Consider the following 21,001-nt stretch of genomic DNA (forward strand, 5'->3'; position numbering starts at 1 on the left):
ATAATATACAAAACAAAATCTGTTTGTAATTATTTCATTTTTTTGCCAGTTTAGTACAATGAGTTTTTGTGAGGAAAAGTAGTTCAGATAGAAGTATGAATATATGTTAATCTTTGTAGTTTTCAGTGGTTCTTGATTATGTAAGGGTTTCAAAATATTTTTGTTTTATACAGTTCTAAGGATTGGACCTTCTTGTGTCTCAAGTTTTCTGCAACAAGAACAAGGTAGTATCGATAATGATATCCTGGGTTTGTATTTTTGTAAGGGCAAAATTGAATGCTTGTCTACCAAGCAGCTGATTGGGAACCCAGGAGCTCAATAATTCCTCCTAAATTTAGAGGTGACAGCTGCCAGGGCCTTTTTCTGGCTCTTCATCAGCCAACTAATCTGCTTCCCTCTCTGCGTTAGTTACAACACGCATTTCAAAGATGCATCATGCTGTTGAGATCCTTCAGTAAATGAAAAAAAATCATCACTTCAAACCCTGTGTAGACAGTTTACACAGTAAATAAACTCAATCCAACAGTGAAGCTGTGAAAATGTTCTGTCCAATGCTTCTTTGTGTTACAAGACAGTATTGAAGTTCTTTGTTCTCTGTCAATCTCATGTGGAGTTTGCAGGCTCTGTCCATGGCATGCATATATGGCTATTCCCAAGGTAACTAAGCATGCTTCTCCATCCTTAAAAAGCACGCGCGGTCAACCGAAGACGATAAATTAACCAGAGTGTGAATACGAGTGTGAATGGTTGCTTGTCTTCTTGTGCTTCTAATTACTAATCAGTTAGTTGAGTAGAACCACTTGTAGCTAAAGCTAAACTGTGGCAGTGCTTTTGCTTTCTTGATTTGGATTGTTCACCATTGGACACAAATAAAGAAAGGTGGCATGCCGATTCTTGCAGCAAAAATGAAATGACCATTTTAAAAGGGCCCATGCTCACTAGTGTTTGCAACCAAAGTAAAAGGCAATTTCAAATGCTAAAGTAATTATATACATTAAAATATATTTCTGAAGATAGGCTTTATCTTAAAATAACATTTTCACAATTGTTAGGGTCATTATTGATGAAGCAGGAATCAAAAGTAAGAACAAATCGTATCGCGAATTGCCCCAAGACCAATGATCTGAAATTAAAAAAAATGAGCTCCCTTTACATGCTTTCTCCCAAATTCTGTCAATAGAGTTGAATGTCAAAAAATTCTGAAGAAAAAACATTGTAACACAACATGATAAATGTTCGTATCAGGAAGGGGGTGGTGGTGGTGGTGGACCTTTCTTGATGTATATCCCATCGATTGCAGCAGGAGGCATTGTCTCCATCAATTTATTTTTGAGAGATACATTACAACTACTGGAAGAGAAATGTCATTGTTAAAAATGCCAAACATTTTTGGTGAGGTGAGGCTGTCGTAATGTCTCACTGTTAGCTTCCAGAAGAGAGCATTTGTTGCTCAGCTGCCGCTGTCACCTCTTACATCCCACATTCAACCCACAGCTTCCAAAGATAACTGGTTGCATGCGCACAAACACTCATACACACGCATACACACACACACACACGCACACACACACACACACACACACACACACACACACACACACACACACACACACACACGCACACACACACACACGCACACATACACACACACACACACACACACACACACACATACACGCACACAAGCATACGCACACTATAAAGAGAGGAGGATTTGCATTCATCTCGCTTCTTCCCTGCAGGCCACAAAGGAATCGGTTGCGGTGTCAAAATGGCAGAGTAAGTCATCATCTCAACTCTAACATCAAATTTGTACATCCACAAAACTCACAGAATATTCCATATTTCTCTGTGAAGGAAAAAGATGACAATAAGCCGGAGGAATTACCTCAAGGTAAAGTACAATGGTGGTCATGACTAACAATGATTTTTGGAGACGCATATTTGTTTATCGACATTGAGGATTTGATCATATCAAGTGTACAAATGGACATTGAGAGAGCTCTGAAATTCTGCTGCTGAACATAATGTGAGTTTTCTGGACTTAGTCTGTTGAAAATCATACAGCTAAATTCAGACTTCAGATTTCTGCAGCTGACTAGAATTTTTGTGTTTCGTGAGCCCTTTCACCACACATTCAGAAGTGAAGATTAGGATGTGTTTGTCCTCATCATACTTTACAATTTAGACTGACTTGCAATTTGATACTTTGACAAGAACAACATGAAAAAAACATATGAGCTATAGTTGCTCACAACAGTCCCAATGATTCAAAATTGTTTTTGTAATTTTAAACCCCAGTTTTGCATTGTAAATGTATTTATTTAAATACATTTGAAACATTTGAGGCAAAAATCAAATACAAATCTTTGTGGTGCTGAACTTTCTGCTCCATTTTCTCCTCAGAGTATTCTGTTACAGATTGGTCAGACAATGCTGGATGAGGCGTCTGAACAAACCCAGGAACAGAAGACGAGATACATGGAGGAGAATTGCCCTGCTCTGGCTCCCCCTGACTGCATGCAAGAGTTGCAGGTAAAGTCTCATTAAAACCATCAGCTGTCAAACACATAAAATGAACCAAACCACTTTCAGAGGTTCATCTTCCTGCTCCTTGGGATTCATTTTACGCAATGAGAACATCAAGTGGTCCATGTTTCAATTCATTGGATTATATTGCTGTTGTGCTGACTTGACTTGGATAAGAAAAATCCCATGAGATCACAAATTTGAGTTTTGAAAGGCGCTTATAAATGAAATGTATTGTTATTATTATTATTATTATTATTATTATTATTATTATTATTATTATTATTATTATTATTATTATTAAGTCAATGTGTCCATTTTCTCTTACATTTTTGGGCCAAGCTCAGTTCACTTAAATGAAAAATATGTGCAAGTGAGATAAAACAGGCCTTTGATTTTCGTGATTATCAGCGGTTCGGATGATGGATAGACGGATGTCGTTAAAACAGAAAAATAACAATCACGGTAGTTAAAAATTTAAGATTGATTTCTCTAATCAGTACAGTTGGAGTGGGAGAAGGTGTAAATGGTCCTTGTGTCAGTTTGACCAAAATAATCTGTACTTATTATCACTAACACATTTTTTCTTTTCACCTTACCTTATAAATTTCAGCATTGGACAAGTACAATTTTTTAACTGTACCTGTACTTCATTTATAAGTACAGTAAAGTCTCGTTATATCGATATCGGATATATCGATAGTCCCGGTTATATCGATACTATTTCGATGCACGCACGGAGAAAATTACATGCAAACAGGGTCGGATATATCGATAGTCCCAGTTATATCGATATTTTTTCGGACTCCCTTGAATATCGATATAACGAGACTTTACTGTAGTAAGTTAAAATATTTCAGTCGATGGAATCAAACACTAGGATTCAGCACGCCTGCGACCCATGTGAGGATAAGCGGCTTGGTAAATGGATGGATGGATGGATGGATGGATGGATGGATGGATGGATGGATGGATGGATGGATGGATGGATGGATGGATGGATGGCGTCACTGTTATTTTCTCAACTCTGATCAGATAGCAGTTTAATAATTCCATTAAATGATTCACAAAATCTAGAAATGGCTTTCATTCATATCACCAATAATCTGCAGCAAATCACAAGCATGAAATGCAGTGCAGTGGCTATGTACAGTACCTCACAGTCCTGAGGCTTGAGGTTGATATCTCACCCGTCTGCTGTGCAGTTATCATGCTCACTCCGTGCTTGTGCGGGTTTTTAACAAGTATTTGTGTTTCCTCTCACTTTCTAAACATGTATTTTGGCTTCTATGTACATTAAATTTTCCATAGGCTGATTCCAATCATTCTGACAGCTCTCTTTACCATTCTTACGTGTGTTTTGGTCCTCCAATTCCTGCGCAACACAAATATGCAGCACAGTGTTTTGAATTTCTTCATGAGGGAATATATTGATAGTGGATTAGTGGTTAGCGCATAGACCTACAGTGCAGAGGTTGTTGGTTTGATTCTAACTCTGGTCTTCCCGGATTGGATTGGATTGGATTAGCCATTATTAGTCGCTCAGTGGAGAAATTTACATTTGCAAAGATATGGAAGGAAGAGGAAAGGAAGAAGTTTAAAAGGCGCTTGCAAATAAAATGTATTATTATTATTATTATTATTATTATTATTATTATTATTATTATTATTATTATTATTATTATTATTATTATTATTATTATAAGTACAAAATACAGAAGCTGCTGGATAATCAGCCACTCTTGCTGCATCTTTAAGTCAAAAGAACAAAAAACAAAATCACAACATTATATGACAACACAAAGACACAGTCATTCAATCTTGAGCACTTTCTGCACCCTTTTTGTTCTATGAAGCAGTTCAAGATAAAAGAGGACCAAAGCACCCTTTTCACCATTTGGCTCAGGGATGTGGTGAAATGTGCACGTCTGCTGCAAGCTAAATGTTGAAAGCAAACACAAACCTGCATGTGGCATCACATCTCCTACCCCACGCAAATCTGCTTCAATTACAAGCCACGGCAGTTCCACATCGACGGCGCTCTGTACTGACTTCCAGTGTGAGGTTTATATGTTTTCCCAGGTGCTCCAGTTTCACATTCCAAAAGAATGCATTTCATTCGTTTTGAAGACTCCGAATAGTCCTGAGGTGTGATAGTGAGCTTGAGCGTAACTCAAGGTAACTGGCTTAAGGTGTCCCCCGCCATACTTCCCGGAGACAGTTGGGATAGGTTCCAGCAACCCCTTGGATAATACCCAAGGATAAAGCGGATCCTGAAATGAATGTGTTACACTGAATTTAAAAAAAAAAATAGTTGAATGGTTGGCTATCTACTGTATGTTTGGAGGGGGAAGACAGGAAACATGATGGCTCCGTGTCCTCAAGGACTAGAGTTGGACACCTCTGGTCTATGTGATGAAATTACAGGTTTCATCATCCAAAGAAGAGTCACATGAATTGACTACATGTGGGTTCCAAATTATAGAAAAACATTTTGGTGTCCTTCAACACCTTGAAAGGTTCCTTCTTATATAGTCTCCATGGATCATATGCACCGTGGTGAATTTGAGGAGGCTTTGTGAGAATGTGGACAGTCCATGACATCACATTGCTGAAAAGGCGTCTTTTGGAGGATCCAGCCTCATGTACCTTGCATTTAGGTGGTCACAATGAAAGGGTGTATGCACTTAATTCTCTCCCAAAATCAGAATGGGGAAAAAACTACACCTCACCTGTCATCCTAATAATGAATCCAGGATTTGAAAATGGATGGTTGTTCAAACAAAGAAAAGCACCACAGCCATAATTATGTCTATGTTTTCAGATTTGTAAATGTCAATTATCATGAATGTGAAAAATGTGATGAAATAAATGAATTGCTTGAACATCACAAGAAAGACATCTCTTATTAGGGGTCCGTATTTGAATATTTGTTTCACATCCAAAAGGTTGGGAGCCACAGGTGTGTTTAAACGTCTTACTCTTATCAAACAGCAGCACAAAAATAATATATTCTCAGAAAATACAATGCGAGTTCCACCATACTTTGCAAATTCATCATTATGTATATTATACATTGCCAGGAGTTCTGTCGGAAACTTCACAAGCAGATTGATCTGGTAGATGGCGAAAGGTACGACATGGAAATGAAAGTGAAGAAGTCTGACCAGGAGGTATGCCTGATATACCTCTTTTAGCACCACATCAGTAATGTGTCAGCTATGTCTTATTTTATTAGCATACAAAAGGGATATTGCTGTTTTGATAACAACCCTGCCCTATTAGATCAACGATTTGAAGTTGATGGTTCAAGATCTCAATGGAAAGTTTAAGAAGCCTGCCCTGAAGAAGGTACGGATGTCAGCTGATGCCATGTTAACTGCTCTGCTGGGGTCCAAACACAAAGTTTCCTTGGACTTAAGGGCCAACCTAAAGCAGGTCAAGAAAGAGGTGAAGAATGAGGTTGGTAAATCACACACGAGAAGCTGATGACATTGTTTCATCAAAGTTTACTTTTTTCCCTGATTTAATTCTTCTAGTTCACTTAAATGTTAGTATTTTACAACACAAAGGACCAAGCACAACTAACTGATTGCTGACATCTCACTCAGGAGAAACAGACCGGTGACTGGAGAAAGAAAATTGAGGACAAATCTGGGATGGAAGGCAGGAAGAAAATGTTTGAGACAGAGGCCTAGACACCTCAGAATTCTTCTGATGTTGACCGTCATCATTTCAGATTTCAGTATTTTATAGAAAATCACGTTGTTAACAATGTTCTGTAAAGTACACGAAAGAACTCTAAGACATGTAAGACAAACAAAAACACAAATTGAGACTACTTGGTGAAACAGTAGGGGGTGATCCCAATCCATGCTTCCTGTTTTATAACTTTTACAATTAAGGCAAAGCAAGTTTATTTGTGACATACATTTTATGTATCTGACAATTCAAACTACTTTTTGAAACATTAAAAGCATGACAGTAAAATCGATGAGAAGGTTTTTTCAGCCTTCTCATCTATGGACCACTCCTGTACGACTGAGAGCTTACACAGACGCATGACAGAAAAAAATAACACATTGTAAATGTCATCAATAAATAATTTTAGAATTTTTGATTACAATTATTTCAACAGGTGCTTTGAAGTAATTGTTAAATTTACGTTCTTTCAATTGCTCCATATCTACACTAAGAGTTCTGAATTCATTTGTAGCTTTCAATGACATGGAGTTAATGTGAGAACTGATCTCAGACCTTTCAGTTTTGCGTTTGATGGATTGAGCTGAATACAATTCTGGTCCATTAACCAAAATATTGGATAACTACATTTTATGAAGGTAAGAGACTACTGTCATGTGATGATGCAGGACAGTAAAGTTTTGTGGCATAATCATGTTCATAATCTGAGCACGTGGTTGAAGAATACAAGTGTATAGAACCTTACATGTGATCTATATTCGCTCAGACTCATGACTGCCGATTAGGGCAAAGAAATCCCAATCGTACAAGTAAGATTTGAACCAATCACAGTGCCATTAAATCCGACCCACTGTTTTAATCTGTTCAACAGTATGTTATGATCAACTGTATTAAACGCATGTATAACTGAGATCCAGCTAAACCAAGACAGTGCTTTTAAAGGCAACAATATTCGGAATGAATTCTGAATATTGAGTATTTACTGTATGCGTCTGTGTAAGCTCTCAGTCGTACAGGAGTGGTCCATCGATGAGAAGGTTTCTTCAGCCGTCATCTGTACAAAAGTCATGTTCATAATCTGAGTACTTTTGTACAGATGACGGCTGAAGAAACCTTCTCATCTATTTACTGTATGACTGGAATAATTTGGGCCTCAGTGATGAGTTGTGGTAAAAATGAAGATTGAAATGCATTTAAGAGATTGTTTTGCATCATAAAATGTGGTGAATGTGTTGAAAAACAACCATTGCAATGTTTTCACCCCAAACCTGAAGAGATGTAACGGGGCTTTAGTTACTTAATGTTGATGGATTCAGGTTGGAGTTTTATTTCTGCACTTTTTCCAGCATGGGGAAACTTCCCGGATTGATCATAATTATTCACTATGAGTAATACATTTTGTCGCGATGCAATAAAAAACATTTTTGAAAAATTGTGAGGGAACCATATCAAGCCAAATGGTTGTGGATGTTAATTTCAAAACTATTTATTGTAGTCTAGAAAGTTAAAATGTTTAATGCCAATTGGATGACAACATGGCACAAATTGATTTTTTTTTTTTCCTGCAGGGAGCCAGTCGTTTTACCTTTTGTCTTATACTTTATTTTATGTGTGAAAAAAGGGTGCAAAGCACAGCAGTTCGGAAGGGACTGATGCTGTGCGGTTTGTCAGTCTGTCAACAGTAGCAAACGATGCACGGACATTAAAACTGTTTCTGTCGATAACCGGTAAGAAGAACAGTTGCAGTCAGAACAGCTACAAGCATGAAATTGTAGATGTGACGACTGACTTTGTCATAATGAACTTGGGGTTTGGTGTTGCACCACACACGCGATTTGAGGAGAGAAATGTGTTCAAGAATTAAATTAAAATTAATTCACATACTGCCGGATGAATACTGTTGCGTCACACGAGTGTATGATTTTGAAGTGCGCCTTTCAACACTTTCATGTCTTTCAATTTCTTGATCTCCTTGATGTGCGTATCACCCTGACGCATAGCACACGCTTGTAAATTGTATAAAAGGAGCTGTCGCAGGACAGAGAGATTTGGCGAACCACGGGGCAGAATCAGCTCAGACTCACGCCCGGCTCACGCCGGGCGTCGGACGGACATCACGGCACGACTTGCTCAACTCCACGCCACGATCAAGCTCTGCGCGCCACCACCCGTGGGCGCCCCGACCCCACCGTGAAACCTGCCGCACCCTGATGGCCGACATCGTCCAATTCGCCTGGCGACTCTGCAACTAGCTGCATCGTATATGTCCACGATCGCACATCGTCGGACATCGCTTATGTCCACGATCGGACATCATATATGTCCACGATCGGACATCGTCGGACATCGCTTATGTCCACGATCGGACTTCGGGAAGACGCTTCATGGCCGACACGGCCGCCGACGTCAGCGTTCTTCCTCAGCGTCCTGCAGAGCGCCATGACAGCGCGATCAACGCCACCGTCGCCGATGACCCGCCTGTCCGTGCCCGGCAGCATGGCCAAACCCACGCACCTTCGTCCTCACAATCCTTCATCGATTGTCCAACAACTCACGGTGAGAAGACCTTCCGGCATCGACTCGACGGCCGCGTGGGAAGTTTCCATCGATCGACTCAAACTGGCAGTCGTAGAGCACTCTTTGCCGTGCTCCCGTACAACGACTTCAGGCACCACGAAACCTCCTCGGCAACCTCCCCACCGACGCCTGCCATGCCCGGTGACCGTCATCTTGCCTGGCCTCACCATGTCGCAGAATTACTTTTGTTTTTATTTCTTTTTCCTTCATCGTTTTCACCGACTTCGGATCCAGGAGGGGAGCCCTGTTGCGTCACACGAGTGTATGATTTTGAAGTGCGCCTTTCAACACTTTCATGTCTTTCAATTTCTTGATCTCCTTGATGTGCGTATCACCCTGACGCATAGCACACGCTTGTAAATTGTATAAAAGGAGCTGTCGCAGGACAGAGAGATTTGGCGAACCACGGGGCAGAATCAGCTCAGACTCACGCCCGGCTCACGCCGGGCGTCGGACGGACATCACGGCACGACTTGCTCAACTCCACGCCACGATCAAGCTCTGCGCGTCACCTGCCTGGGAGATCTGACAACGAACCTACTTACAAATAAAGAGAACCATCAAACTCTTTAAATACATGTACCGTATAAATACCGTACGTATTCGAAAACAATAATTCCTGTATGAAATTTGTCAATAAAGTTTTTCTGTCAGTGACGTAATTTTCCCAATGGTCATGTGACATCGCGAAAGAGGCCCAAAACTGGCCGAAGTAAAGCGAATTTGCTGTTATTCGTACTTTTTTAAAACGTGTCCGAAATATCGTTTAGAAATCAGGACAACCCGATTTGAGTGGCTCGTCTTTCTGCACAATCACCAAAAGTCACCCAAAATGACGGCGGCAGTGTTTTTTGGGTGTACCTTCATTGCCTTCGGCCCTGCAATCGCTCTGTTTCTGTTTACCATCGCCCGGGAGCCTCTGAGAGTCATCTTTCTCATAGCAGGGTGAGTCGTTATCGTCCAAGGTGGGAGATTTGAGCTTTAGTAGCGGTGACTGCAAGCTTGATTTGGTCGTGTTGAGATCGATAACTAGTCGTTGTGAGCCTAACATGCTAGCCGAACTCGCTACATTAGCTTTCTTTGTCGATTGACAACACCTTCCATCCTTTAGCCCGTGTTCACGTATCTCTCGACTAAACAGTCATCATCATCGTCCTGTGAATCTTCACCATTAAACATTGCGTGTTAACTAATGTCCGGAAAATTATCTTCCCACATTGTTGATTATGACATTGTGTGGCGTGAACATGATATTATTGTTCATTCAGCAGAATAAATAAAGAGGCAAACGCTTGAGTTTGACCTTTGTGTTGGTGTTTGGACATTTCTTTCTCAACATCCCAACATCCAATCATATTTAAAACGATTTCAATGCACCACAATTACACCACAATTTGAATAACAAACAAATAAAAAGAACTCATGAGTCAAATTTTATCAAACCAGCCCTGATACCCACATTTGAAGTTCAATTTCATACTTTGTAGAATTTATTTAAATGTAACAGCAGTTATGTGTAACGTTGTGTAATAAGTCAATTTATATCCACTCTTTTTATTCTAAGAAATCGTTTAATGTCTTCATTTGCAGCCTTTTTAATAAAACAACAACAACAACAAAACAGTTGATAATTTTGCTTTGTTAAACTTGAAAATATAATGTTTGAAAAAAAAAACAATCACAATTTTTTACTTTGTCATGATGATGTTTCTCGATGCTGTAGAATTTCATCCATGGCTATGACTCTGTCCTTGACTAAAATTAAGACAATAGATTTATGCAGTAATACTCAATGACAAACATATTAAAATACTGACATTTCAACAATGGACAAGCCCAACATAGAATTTTTCCGTTTGCTTCATGGTGGCGGCGCCCAAACTGCCAATGACTGTGTGATGGCATAGTATGCCGTACCGGCGGCAGATTTGAGTGAAGTATTTCCATGTAAGAGTCTTGACGCCATGTTCTTTTTTCTTTTGTCATCACTACATCCGGTTTGTGTTGGTGTTATTTTGGTGATTAAAAATTAAACATCACTGAGACCAAACATTAAAAAAAAAGTAATAAAAAAAAATAAATCAATAGCGCTTACCGTTAATGGATGAGAAATGAGAAACTTGCACTGTCTCATATTTCAGGGGCAAAATGTGGGCAGAGTGGATCCCTGTTGAATTGGTTATCATGTCGGATTCACAGACATTCAAGCCATTGATACCAAATTGAGCAACTGTGTTTATCTGAGGAAAAACAAATACCTCATTGACCAAAAAAAATGTTTCAAAAACATGCATGAAAGGTTAATCGTTAAAGGGTGCTCTTAAAGGACAAGTGATATGACCAGTCCAGGGCATAGCTTCCTGCTCGCCCAATGTCAGCTTGGATGGTCAACTCCAGTTCTACCGCAAATCCCGATTAGGGTGAGGTAGTTAAATATTTCTCTAAATTAATCTTGATTAGTTTAGAATAATGTTTGCGTTCACTTTCAAAGCTGTTTTTTCTTTCTGTAGATGTCAAATAAAATTGTTATGGAATATCTTTAAATACACATAATGATCACTATTAAGTGGCATCATATTTTAGCATTCTTTCTGATAACTTGTGTGGATTATTTTTTTTCCAGAGCGTTTTTCTGGCTTGTGTCTCTCCTGTTGTCCTCTCTGGTTTGGTTCATCTCCGTTCAGATAAGTAATAAGGAGAGTGCAGTTCAGCAGAAAGGCCTCCTCATCTTTGGTGTGGTGCTATCTGTGCTCCTGCAAGAAACCTTCCGTTTCGCTTACTACAAGCTGCTGAAGTAAGCTATGTCTCCCACACGCAGCTGTTAGGATGCTTTTACACAATATTGCTTCAAACAATGGAAACTCTACAGATGATTGATTGCCTTGTCTGTGTTGTCTGATCAAACAACTCCAACTTCCCTTCAAACACTTTTGTTATCGACTGTGAACAAAATGGTTTTTTTCCACTGTTCTACTCTCTTCTAATCACGGATCATTTTCATACCACATGTCATCTTTCATACCACTAGTACCGGTATAGTCTTTTGATGCCTTTTTTTCACAATGTTGTTTTATGGCATCTGTGCATTTCTGTGTGCAGGAAAGCAAATGAAGGGCTCCTCACACTCAGTCAGGAGGAAACCATGCCCATCTCCATCCGACAACTGGCCTACGGTACACATGCAGAAACAAGATAACATCATCAATATCTGTTTTAATCAAAGTTGTGCTGAATTTAATTAAACAACCACACTTTTTGTTCACCTGAAATATTTTAAGATAAACCCTATATACATTTATTTAAAATGATTTTTCCAATCCATTTAACTGTTTGTATTAATGGTACTTCCACAGCGCTGAATCCTGACACCAAAAGCACACTGCGATTATTTAGGGATACCCAAACTTTGTTGAACTTTGTGCTGACGTTAAGTTGTTTTTAAATCGTACTCTGAAATACAGTAGTTCTGTTTGAGAAATTGGGATTATAGTTGTTGGTATAGCACAATGCAAGTAATTTACTATGTCTGCAGTGTAATTCCTGTCATATAGATGTTCCTTTGCTTGTCATCTGTTTCAGTGTCTGGCCTTGGTTTTGGATTCATGAGCGGCGCATTTTCTGTGGTGAACATTCTGGCTGACTCAGTTGGGCCAGGAACTATTGGGATCCATGGAGACTCGCAACACTACTTTTTGTCTTCAGGTAACACTTTCGTATCATCCTTCACCAGCTTGTAGTCCTCATGCTTCTCTTTGCCTGACCACACTGTAGGCCTGGGGTTCTTAATATTTTCGAATTTGGGGCAGTGGGTTTTTTTCCGAGCAAAATAGCATAGACCCACACAGAAAACACACTTTTGAGTCATAATAGTCTCATGCAGTGTGTGGGTTGTTAGAGTAGAAAGGGCACTCGCAGAGAGCTTGCGTCTTTTATAGAATTCCTGCTGGTAAACACCCCTTTCAGAACAAAAGGCAAAAGTTATGGTTACAACCTTTAGAACACGAGAACTGGGCTGAGGCTTAAATGTTTGTCTTTGCAAATAACAGTGACGTCATTAAGATGCGTGCACATCTTGGAGGCAATGTTTAGAAACACTGAAACTCATCTAACGCCACATTTTTACAGCATTGGAAGATTGTAGTCCTACTTTACATTGTAAATCCCTCACCTGCGGCCGCTATGACCCTGCCATCATAAACAAAAGTACACAGTGGTTGGTCACAAGAGCTCAATTGGAGGTGTGTAGGATGCATTGTGGGTGGCAGATGGCATTTTTTTTGTAAAATTACTTCCACCTAAGGATGCCACAAGATGGTGGCAAAGTACAACCTTTGATTCAGTTAAGCTCCCCAGCTCACTGAAACACATGTTTTTGGCCTACTATGAGATGCCATCAAAGCAAATATTTTACTGTTTTAGCTTGAGTTAAAAAAAAGAAAAACAAACAACAATCATAATACATTTTTGAAAGTCTGTTCATAAAATAAGTTACAAGACCATATCTCTGAATTTTCAAATGCTGTTGTGATTGTTTTGCTGCTTTACTGCTTTCGAGAGAGAGTAGCATAGCTTGAGCCAATGGTGACTATTCTAGCTCAGTATCTTCCGTTTCCTTCCATTTATGTTTTAGTCCTTCGGTCACATGGCTATCCCAACTGGCATTGAATCAAAACTGTTTTTTCTTTAGCCACATTTTGTGATTAAAGTCACAAGACTATATGCAAAAATACACAGAAATATCCCCACTCTTATTCTTTGTTGTACACAGTCAACATTTATAATGTACTATGAAAATATACCCTGATAATGTGGAAAAAAGTTAAATGCACAAAAAAAAGATACATTTCACACTTCTAAAAGATGTCATGTGCTCTTTTCCTTTCCTAGCATTCATGACGATGGCCATTATCCTTCTCCATATGTTCTGGGGTGTGGTCTTCTTTGACGCCTGTGAGAAGCAGCAGTGGTGGGCAGTTGCTGCTGTTGTCGTCAGCCACCTGGTTGTTTCCTGTCTGGTAAGTGAAATGGCGGTTGGGGGACATACAGCCTTCCAAATACATGAACTAACATTTCCACTTGATGTTCAGAGGAGTGAAACCACTGGCGGCCATCTAATGTTGCTCATTGCTAATTCCGCATAACATGAATTGATATGTGCGCCATATTTCCACACTATATCTGAAAAAAAAACATGTCACCATGTCAGACATACCGTTGTTCCATATGTCTGGCTGGTAGAAGCACTACAAGCACATTTCATCGGTAAAATCGCAATTTAAAATTTGCTCTCCAAAGATCTGTCTTCTTTATTCCAACTTAAATATTCACCTGCATCATGGTGTAAGAACCATCAACAATGAAATGAAAGCAAATTTCTGAGAATGGTGGAACAGTGCTTTTTGTGAAAAAATAAAAACATGAAATATTGAGAAAGAGTCATAATGTAAGCTTCAGGGCGGGGTAGGGGAGCGGTTCTTGAGTATTGTTTTGTAATCTGAAAAATGCAGCACTGAAGTGGCATTTCACTTTTTACCACTGGCTTTCGTTGATCTCTCTTTCTCCTTTCACAGACTTTCCAGAATCCGGAATATGTAGCGAGCCTGGTTCCCACCTATGTAATTTTGTTTCTGATGGGTTTGTGGGCCTTTTACTCTGCTGGTGGGTCCTTGAGGAACCTCAAACTTTGCCTGACCTGCAAAGACAAAGATTTCCTTCTTGCCAACCACCGGCCCAGATAACGCAACTCTCCAGGGAGCTCGCAAGAGTCTCCATCTTACATTCACACACACGCACTGAACACCACCAGAACATGCATGTTTTCTGTTAATCAGAATTTTGAATTTGAACTCAAGAGTAGGGATGGGTGCCTTGCACATTTGAACTGGTTCATTTCCAATTCCCACTACCAGGAAATTGATACCAGTACTTAACATTACCAATTTTGGGTACTTTTTGTGCTGCTTGTGATAATTTATTTTAACTATTTAACAAAATCTAAAAACGTTTCAATATATCAATTATAAACCGAGACAAACAGCAAAACAACATCATTCAACTCGTATGTGCCAGAGAATCTGTATTCAAAAATAATGGTATCGCATTTATCAATCAACAGTTAATAATACAAATTATTATAATATACAAAATGTGAAGGAAAGGACGTGATACAGTAATGCCAAAACTCCATTGCATGATAAGTTAAAATGCAAATTGGACAAATAGCACAAAAAACACAGTTGGAAAAAGATGTGAATGACATCGAAGAATAATACGGATAAAATTCATCATTTGAATGTACCCGACCTGATGTGTGATACTTACCGCATTTTATCGATGAAAAGGTTTCTTCAGCCGTCATCTGTACTCCTTTGAAGGTGTCGGACGTTTCGCTTCTCATCCAAGATACTTCTTCAGCGAACTAAAGTCTTACTGGTAGTATCAGCCCTATATATGTATCCCTACTGTCCAGTCATGGCAGTGCCGGACACTGCTATGATAGGTCCCTGCTCTCAGGTTGGGGGAAGCAGTGGACTACTCCCTGTGGCTCCACTGATTGTTCCTATTGTCCTGACTAACGATTGGCCTGATTGCCCCACTTGCTCCGGTATCACCTTATCAGCATTACTAATCCTATGATGCCTAAGTAGGCTGTTGTACGAACGATCCAAATTGAACCTCACACCACCATATCGCTTTAGTGAAGGATTTAGCTGATTTATGAAAATTGCTTCTTTTACTCCCCTTTCAAACCATCTATATGCCGATACTACCAGCAAAAGATTTTAATTTGCTGAAGAAGCATCTTGGATAAGAAGCAAAACGTCCGACACCTTCAAAGAAGTACAGATGACGGCTGAAGAAACTTTTTCATCGATGGACCACTCCTGTACAACTGAGACCTTACACTGACGTATTACCACATTTTAGCTAAAGGTTTTTGCTATTTCACACATGAAATTATCAATGAAATGTCATATTACTATGTATTGATATTGTTCTGAAACACAATGGCTATATATTGTAACGATGGTTAAGCCGTGCAGCCCTCAGCATAATTCAATTTAGTGAGGGATGATGGGCATCTCTCGTTTTCCTTTTCAGCCTCACACTTGTGTGGATCTGGGGACGGTACAGAAAAATGTCTCCCCCTAATGCTCAACCAAAGCTAGAAAATGTGAGACTTCCCGGTCACTATACATGTACTTGCGAGTCTCGCTTTCTTTTGAAATATGGAAATGTATTTTTACGGTGTGAAATCCTGCATGAATGGGTGATGTCATTATGCTCGTGTGCGTGTACTATGGCGTTCAAGTGCGGTATGGAAATTGTGTTCTACAGAATTATGACTTACAAACACAGACTTTGTCATTGAAACCTGGTACCGTTTGATTACTTCAGTCTTCTTCTTCTTTTCCTTTCGGCTTTTCCCTTCAAGGCGTCGCCACAGCAAATCAGTGTCCTCCATCTTGAGAGGTTTGATCCGCATGTTTGTTTTGGCCAAGCTTTTTTGTCGTTTGATTACTTCAGTACTGGCCCAAATTGGTTCATATGAAGAAAAAAGTACAGTCTTTGGGACCCATCCCTACCAAAGTTTTTTTTTTTGTGTAAAGACAAGGAAGACCAGTAACTTCATTGCAGAGGCAAGATAAGATCTTGAAAGATGTTCCCATCCAGGTTAGGTAAAGTTCAGTTTGCTGATAAAACATAATTGGGATAAACTGGTTTTGTTGTCAAACGTCGATTTCTGCGCTGACTTGGGTACATGATTTTAATTTGATGCAATGTTCCAGGCAGTTTCAATGTAAAAGGACAACTGACACCATTTTTTTGTTTCCTAACTGACATCAGTAAAACGTTTTTTAGCATCTAAAATACCCAAAACACGCAGGCTGATATTTTTAGTCAAATGCAAAACACCAATAAAAATGACTTAAAAGTGTCCCAAAACTGCCACAAAGTGAGCTCGGAACTGGGGACATTCAGAAAGTCCCGCCCCCTTGTTCGTGACGTCATGCCAGGATACTCCTTCACAAACTGTCTTGCTCCAGAATCAAAAGAATGGCTTCAGAGAGTTCAGATTCGGAGAAGATGCTTTCTTGTCAGTTATAAATATGATTCAAATAGTTCTGAAGAGGAAAGCATAAATGTTTGCAATCGATTAAAGAAGTCCTTCCGTATCAATTCGAGCCGTCTGGACTCCAATGTAGGGCCCAGAAAATACACAAGATGGCGCACTAGCTCTGTTGGAAAAGGGGCTGGGAATTTATGTGTGTTACCGCAATTGGCTGCGGCACACAACAATTCACCATTGCGTTATTTATGTAGTTTTCCTTCTAATTTCGCGATTAACACTGTGTTTTCAGATGAGAAAAGGCGTGTCGCTTTCTCGGTCAGTGGCGTTCCAGACGTGACGTCACGTCAGGCATCGTCATCAACTCGAAAACAAGACTTCCGGAATATTCATTGCGAGTCTTAAAACGTAAAACATAGCTATATGCGGTTGAATCTTTGTAAAATGCACTCAGTAGAAGTCATTTGAAGTGATTTTACAAATTATGGACACAACTTGTCCGAAGGGGTCGCTTGTTCTTTAAAGGACAACCGACGTCAATTTTTTGTTTTTTAACTGACACCAGAAAAAACGTTTTATAGCATCTAAAATACCCAAAACATGCAGTATGATATTTTTACTCACAGGCAAAACACCAACAAAAATGATTTAAAGTGTCCAAAATCTGCAAAAAATTGAGCTGCGAATTGGGCATTTTCAGAAAGTCCCGCCCCCATTTCGTGACATCACGCCAAGACATCTTGCATTGCTTGGCAATCAAAACAATGGCTTCAGATTCGGAGAATATGCTTTCTTGTTACACATCCAGTTATGAATATGATTCAAATAGTTCAATGATTCAAAGAGGAAAGCAACCATGTTTGCAATCTTAAAGAATTTATTCCATGCCATTTTGAGGCAACATTGGGGGACAATCTCTCACAAAAAAAGGCACAAAATGGCGACATCTTGTGGCCACCTCCGTTTCCACAGGCTAATAAATTCTTAAATGGCGCTTGGACGCCCTCTGTCGGCTTTTGGGTGCAACACGAGGTCCCCAGACCAAACAACTACAGCAAAATACATTGACGTGATGGAAGGACAATGCGACAATGCGCCTTTTCACGGTCAGTGGGTGGTCCTTTCATGACGTCACGTACGGACTCGTCACCAACTCAAAAACAAGACTTCCCGAATATTTAGCATTAGTCTTAAAACGTAAAATATAGCTATATGTGGTGGAATCTTATTAAAATACGCTCAGTAGAAGGCATTTGAAGTGATTTTACAAATTATGGACACAACTTGTCTGGGGACGTCGGTTGTCCTTTAAGTGTCACATCTTCAACATTATTTACCCGTAATCAAATACAGTATTGCCTAACAATGAAATATGTGTGAAGGTTTTTATTTTAGGAATGGATCATCAATTTTAAAGGGTGAAAAAAAAAGTATGGATCCAATGGTCATCATTGCCATTGAGTAAATGCATGGCAACCTGAAGCAGTGCAATCTGTAATATATATATATATATATATATATTTTTTTTTTTTGGGGGGGGGCATTGTATCTTAGTTGACAGATTTGACAGCTTGCTACAAATACTTTGTAATCACTAAGAACACACTGGGCTGTGGACGCTTTGAAAATTTAAAGGTGTTTCTGTTGCCTTTAAAGTCAAGATTGTGTTGTTGTAGGCGTGTATAGCGTTGGCTCCTGTTTGAGGACGTTAGGGTAAGTATAAGGTGTGACTCGTGCCAATTGTCCTTTTTTTATCTGATCTGAAATTACCTGGCTACTAGTCCAGTCTGTATCACACCTACTTCCCCAAGACAGCTGGGATAGGCTCCTGCACACCCTGCGACCCTTGTGAAGATAAGCGCATTTGAAAATGGATGGATGGACAATTATGCTACATTCCTTAATTTTTCTGCATCCTGGATGAGTTCTGCCGGTACATTCAGTATCAAATGTTTATAGATATGTATGTCAAGCTTCTTTTTGTTTTGGTAACTTAAGAAAAAGCAAATTAAGATACAAGTCTGGTTTGTTCACAATTTGTTTGAGAACCAACAATCAGTTGACGTCATGGATGGAAGTCAGGAGAGAAATGTCTTTCTTGTTTGCATAGCAATTGTGTCAAATAAATTTGTTTTATGTTTTGAAATGCTCCTGGTGGTTATTTTAAAGGGGAATGATTGCTTTCTCAATAAAATTGAACTTTATTAACTGCTGTATCTATTTAAAGCATTTCATAATGTGAGCCGGACATTTTACATCACACCGCATCAAATTTTCAATAATTTATTTACAAAATGACTACAAATGTAGAGTTTCTGAGTCTTTAGTCATCCTGAGACAAAAAAAAAAGAAAAGAAACGTTGAATAGTGTTCTAAACACCAAATTAGTCGAGGACCTGATAAAATGCCATTTTCCCTTTGTCCCACCCTCATAATGCCTGGAATTAATCTGAAAGCACTAAAGGACAACCAACGTCTCCGGACATGTGTCCATAATTTGCAAAATGGCTTCAAATGACTTCTACTGAGCGTATTTTACAAAGATTCCACCGCATATAGATATATTTTACGTTTTAAGACATGCGCTGAATATTCTGGAAGTCTTGTTTTTGAGTTGGTGACGAGTCCTCACCCTACATCATTGAAGGAACGCCCCTGACCGAAAAAAAGGACACATTGTAGCAGTCCTTCCATCACATCAACGCATTTTGCTGTACTTGTTTGGTCTGAAAACTTTGTGTTGCACCAAAAAGAGGCAGAAGAGGGCGACAAAGCTCTTTGTAAGGAATTAATCAGCTTGTGGAAACGGGCTGATTAATTCCTCACACGGAGCCGCCATCTTCTGCATTTTCTGTGACACCACACTTGAGCCATCAAAACAACCCAGAAAACCTTTAATCGATTGCAAACATGTATGCTTTCCTCTTCAGAACTATTTGAATCATATTCATAACTGGATGTGTAACAAGAAAGCATATTTTTGATTCTCGAGCAAGGCGTGATGTCACGAACTGGGGGCGGGACTTTCTGAAAATGCCCAATTCGCAGCTCATTTTTTTTGCAGATTTTAAGTCATTTTTATTGGTGTTTTGCATTTCACTAAAAATATCAGCCTGCGTGTTTTGGCTATTTTAGATGCTATAAAACGTTTTTCTGATGTCAGTTAGGAAACAAAAAAGTGATGTCGGTTGTCCTTTAAAGTGCACTATACTGGGTGGTACAAGTTATGAAATTGAAAATAAAAAGGACCCTAGTTCACCAACTGACTTATGTGACCTCACTTGACAATGGCTACACATAGAAACAAAGACCGTAAACGACAAAACATAATTTACAAAAACATGAACATATTTTTATCTTTGTTGTATTCAATAAGTGATTTAAAACAAAATCACATCACTAAACAGGGTTTATATGGAGTGTGTGAAAAATGACGCTGTCTCCTTTCATGAAGTTATTTGGTGGAATGGCTGAAATGCTCGGCACAGTGGACGACGGGTCAGTATGTCAGCCTCATATTTTCTGGACTTCCTGTGTGGGTTTTTTTCTGGGTACTCCAGTTTCCTCTCACATTGCAAAAACATGCTTGGCAGTCTGATTAAACATTTAAAATTGTTCCTGAGTGTGAGTGTGAATGGTTGTTCATGTATGTGTGCCTTGCGATTGGCAAATCAAACAGTTCAGGGTGTCCCTCGCCTGCTCCCTGAAAACTGCTGGGATAGGTTCCAGCACACCTGCGACCCATCTGAGGATTACGCAGATTAGAAAACGTGTGGATAGTGGTTGGCTGGATTTCCTTACTGAAAAACATGTCTTCATCTTCCTACCAATGCAAACATCCTTCCACACTTCCCACATTCAAAAATTATTTGCTAATCATTCACTCAATGCATTCGCTTTTAATGCATTGACAGGACTGCTCTGCTTTTGCATACGTTCCCACACCTCTCATACCTACATTCCAACCTACCATTCAAACTCCCAACATTCCTCTCCAATCTTTCCTCATTTCTTCCCCATTTATATCGATGGTCCGGCATGTTACTATGTTACTCTCTCCACCTTCGTCCAGTCTATGCCTTTGTTCCTGATAATAATAATAATAATAATAATAATAATAAT

The 21,001-nt window shown here is 39.4% G+C and overlaps 2 protein-coding genes across 2 annotated transcripts; both read left to right on the plus strand.

Annotated features, from left to right (window-relative positions):
• The first annotated feature begins 1,672 nt into the window (after positions 1-1,672).
• On the plus strand, positions 1,673-9,465 carry LOC148900310 (troponin I, fast skeletal muscle-like). The gene is made up of 6 exons (XM_088991948.1): positions 1,673-1,779; positions 1,858-1,894; positions 2,407-2,535; positions 5,613-5,702; positions 5,815-5,991; positions 6,141-9,465. The coding sequence occupies exons 1-6, from the start codon at positions 1,772-1,774 to the stop codon at positions 6,225-6,227; spliced, it is 528 nt and encodes a 175-aa protein (XP_088848074.1). The 5' UTR covers positions 1,673-1,771; the 3' UTR covers positions 6,228-9,465.
• A 21-nt stretch (positions 9,466-9,486) lies between these two features.
• Positions 9,487-15,618, plus strand: aph1b (aph-1B gamma-secretase subunit). Its single transcript, XM_088991947.1, has 6 exons — positions 9,487-9,753; positions 11,432-11,602; positions 11,908-11,981; positions 12,388-12,510; positions 13,696-13,823; positions 14,379-15,618. Exons 1-6 carry the CDS (start codon positions 9,641-9,643, stop codon positions 14,544-14,546), a joined length of 777 nt encoding a protein of 258 aa, XP_088848073.1. The 5' UTR covers positions 9,487-9,640; the 3' UTR covers positions 14,547-15,618.
• Positions 15,619-21,001: the final 5,383 nt, after the last annotated feature.

This window comes from Hippocampus bargibanti, linkage group LG03 (genome assembly GCF_051943395.1).
Source record: "Hippocampus bargibanti isolate YZ-2025 linkage group LG03, ASM5194339v1, whole genome shotgun sequence".
Lineage (NCBI taxonomy): Eukaryota > Metazoa > Chordata > Actinopteri > Syngnathiformes > Syngnathidae > Hippocampus > Hippocampus bargibanti.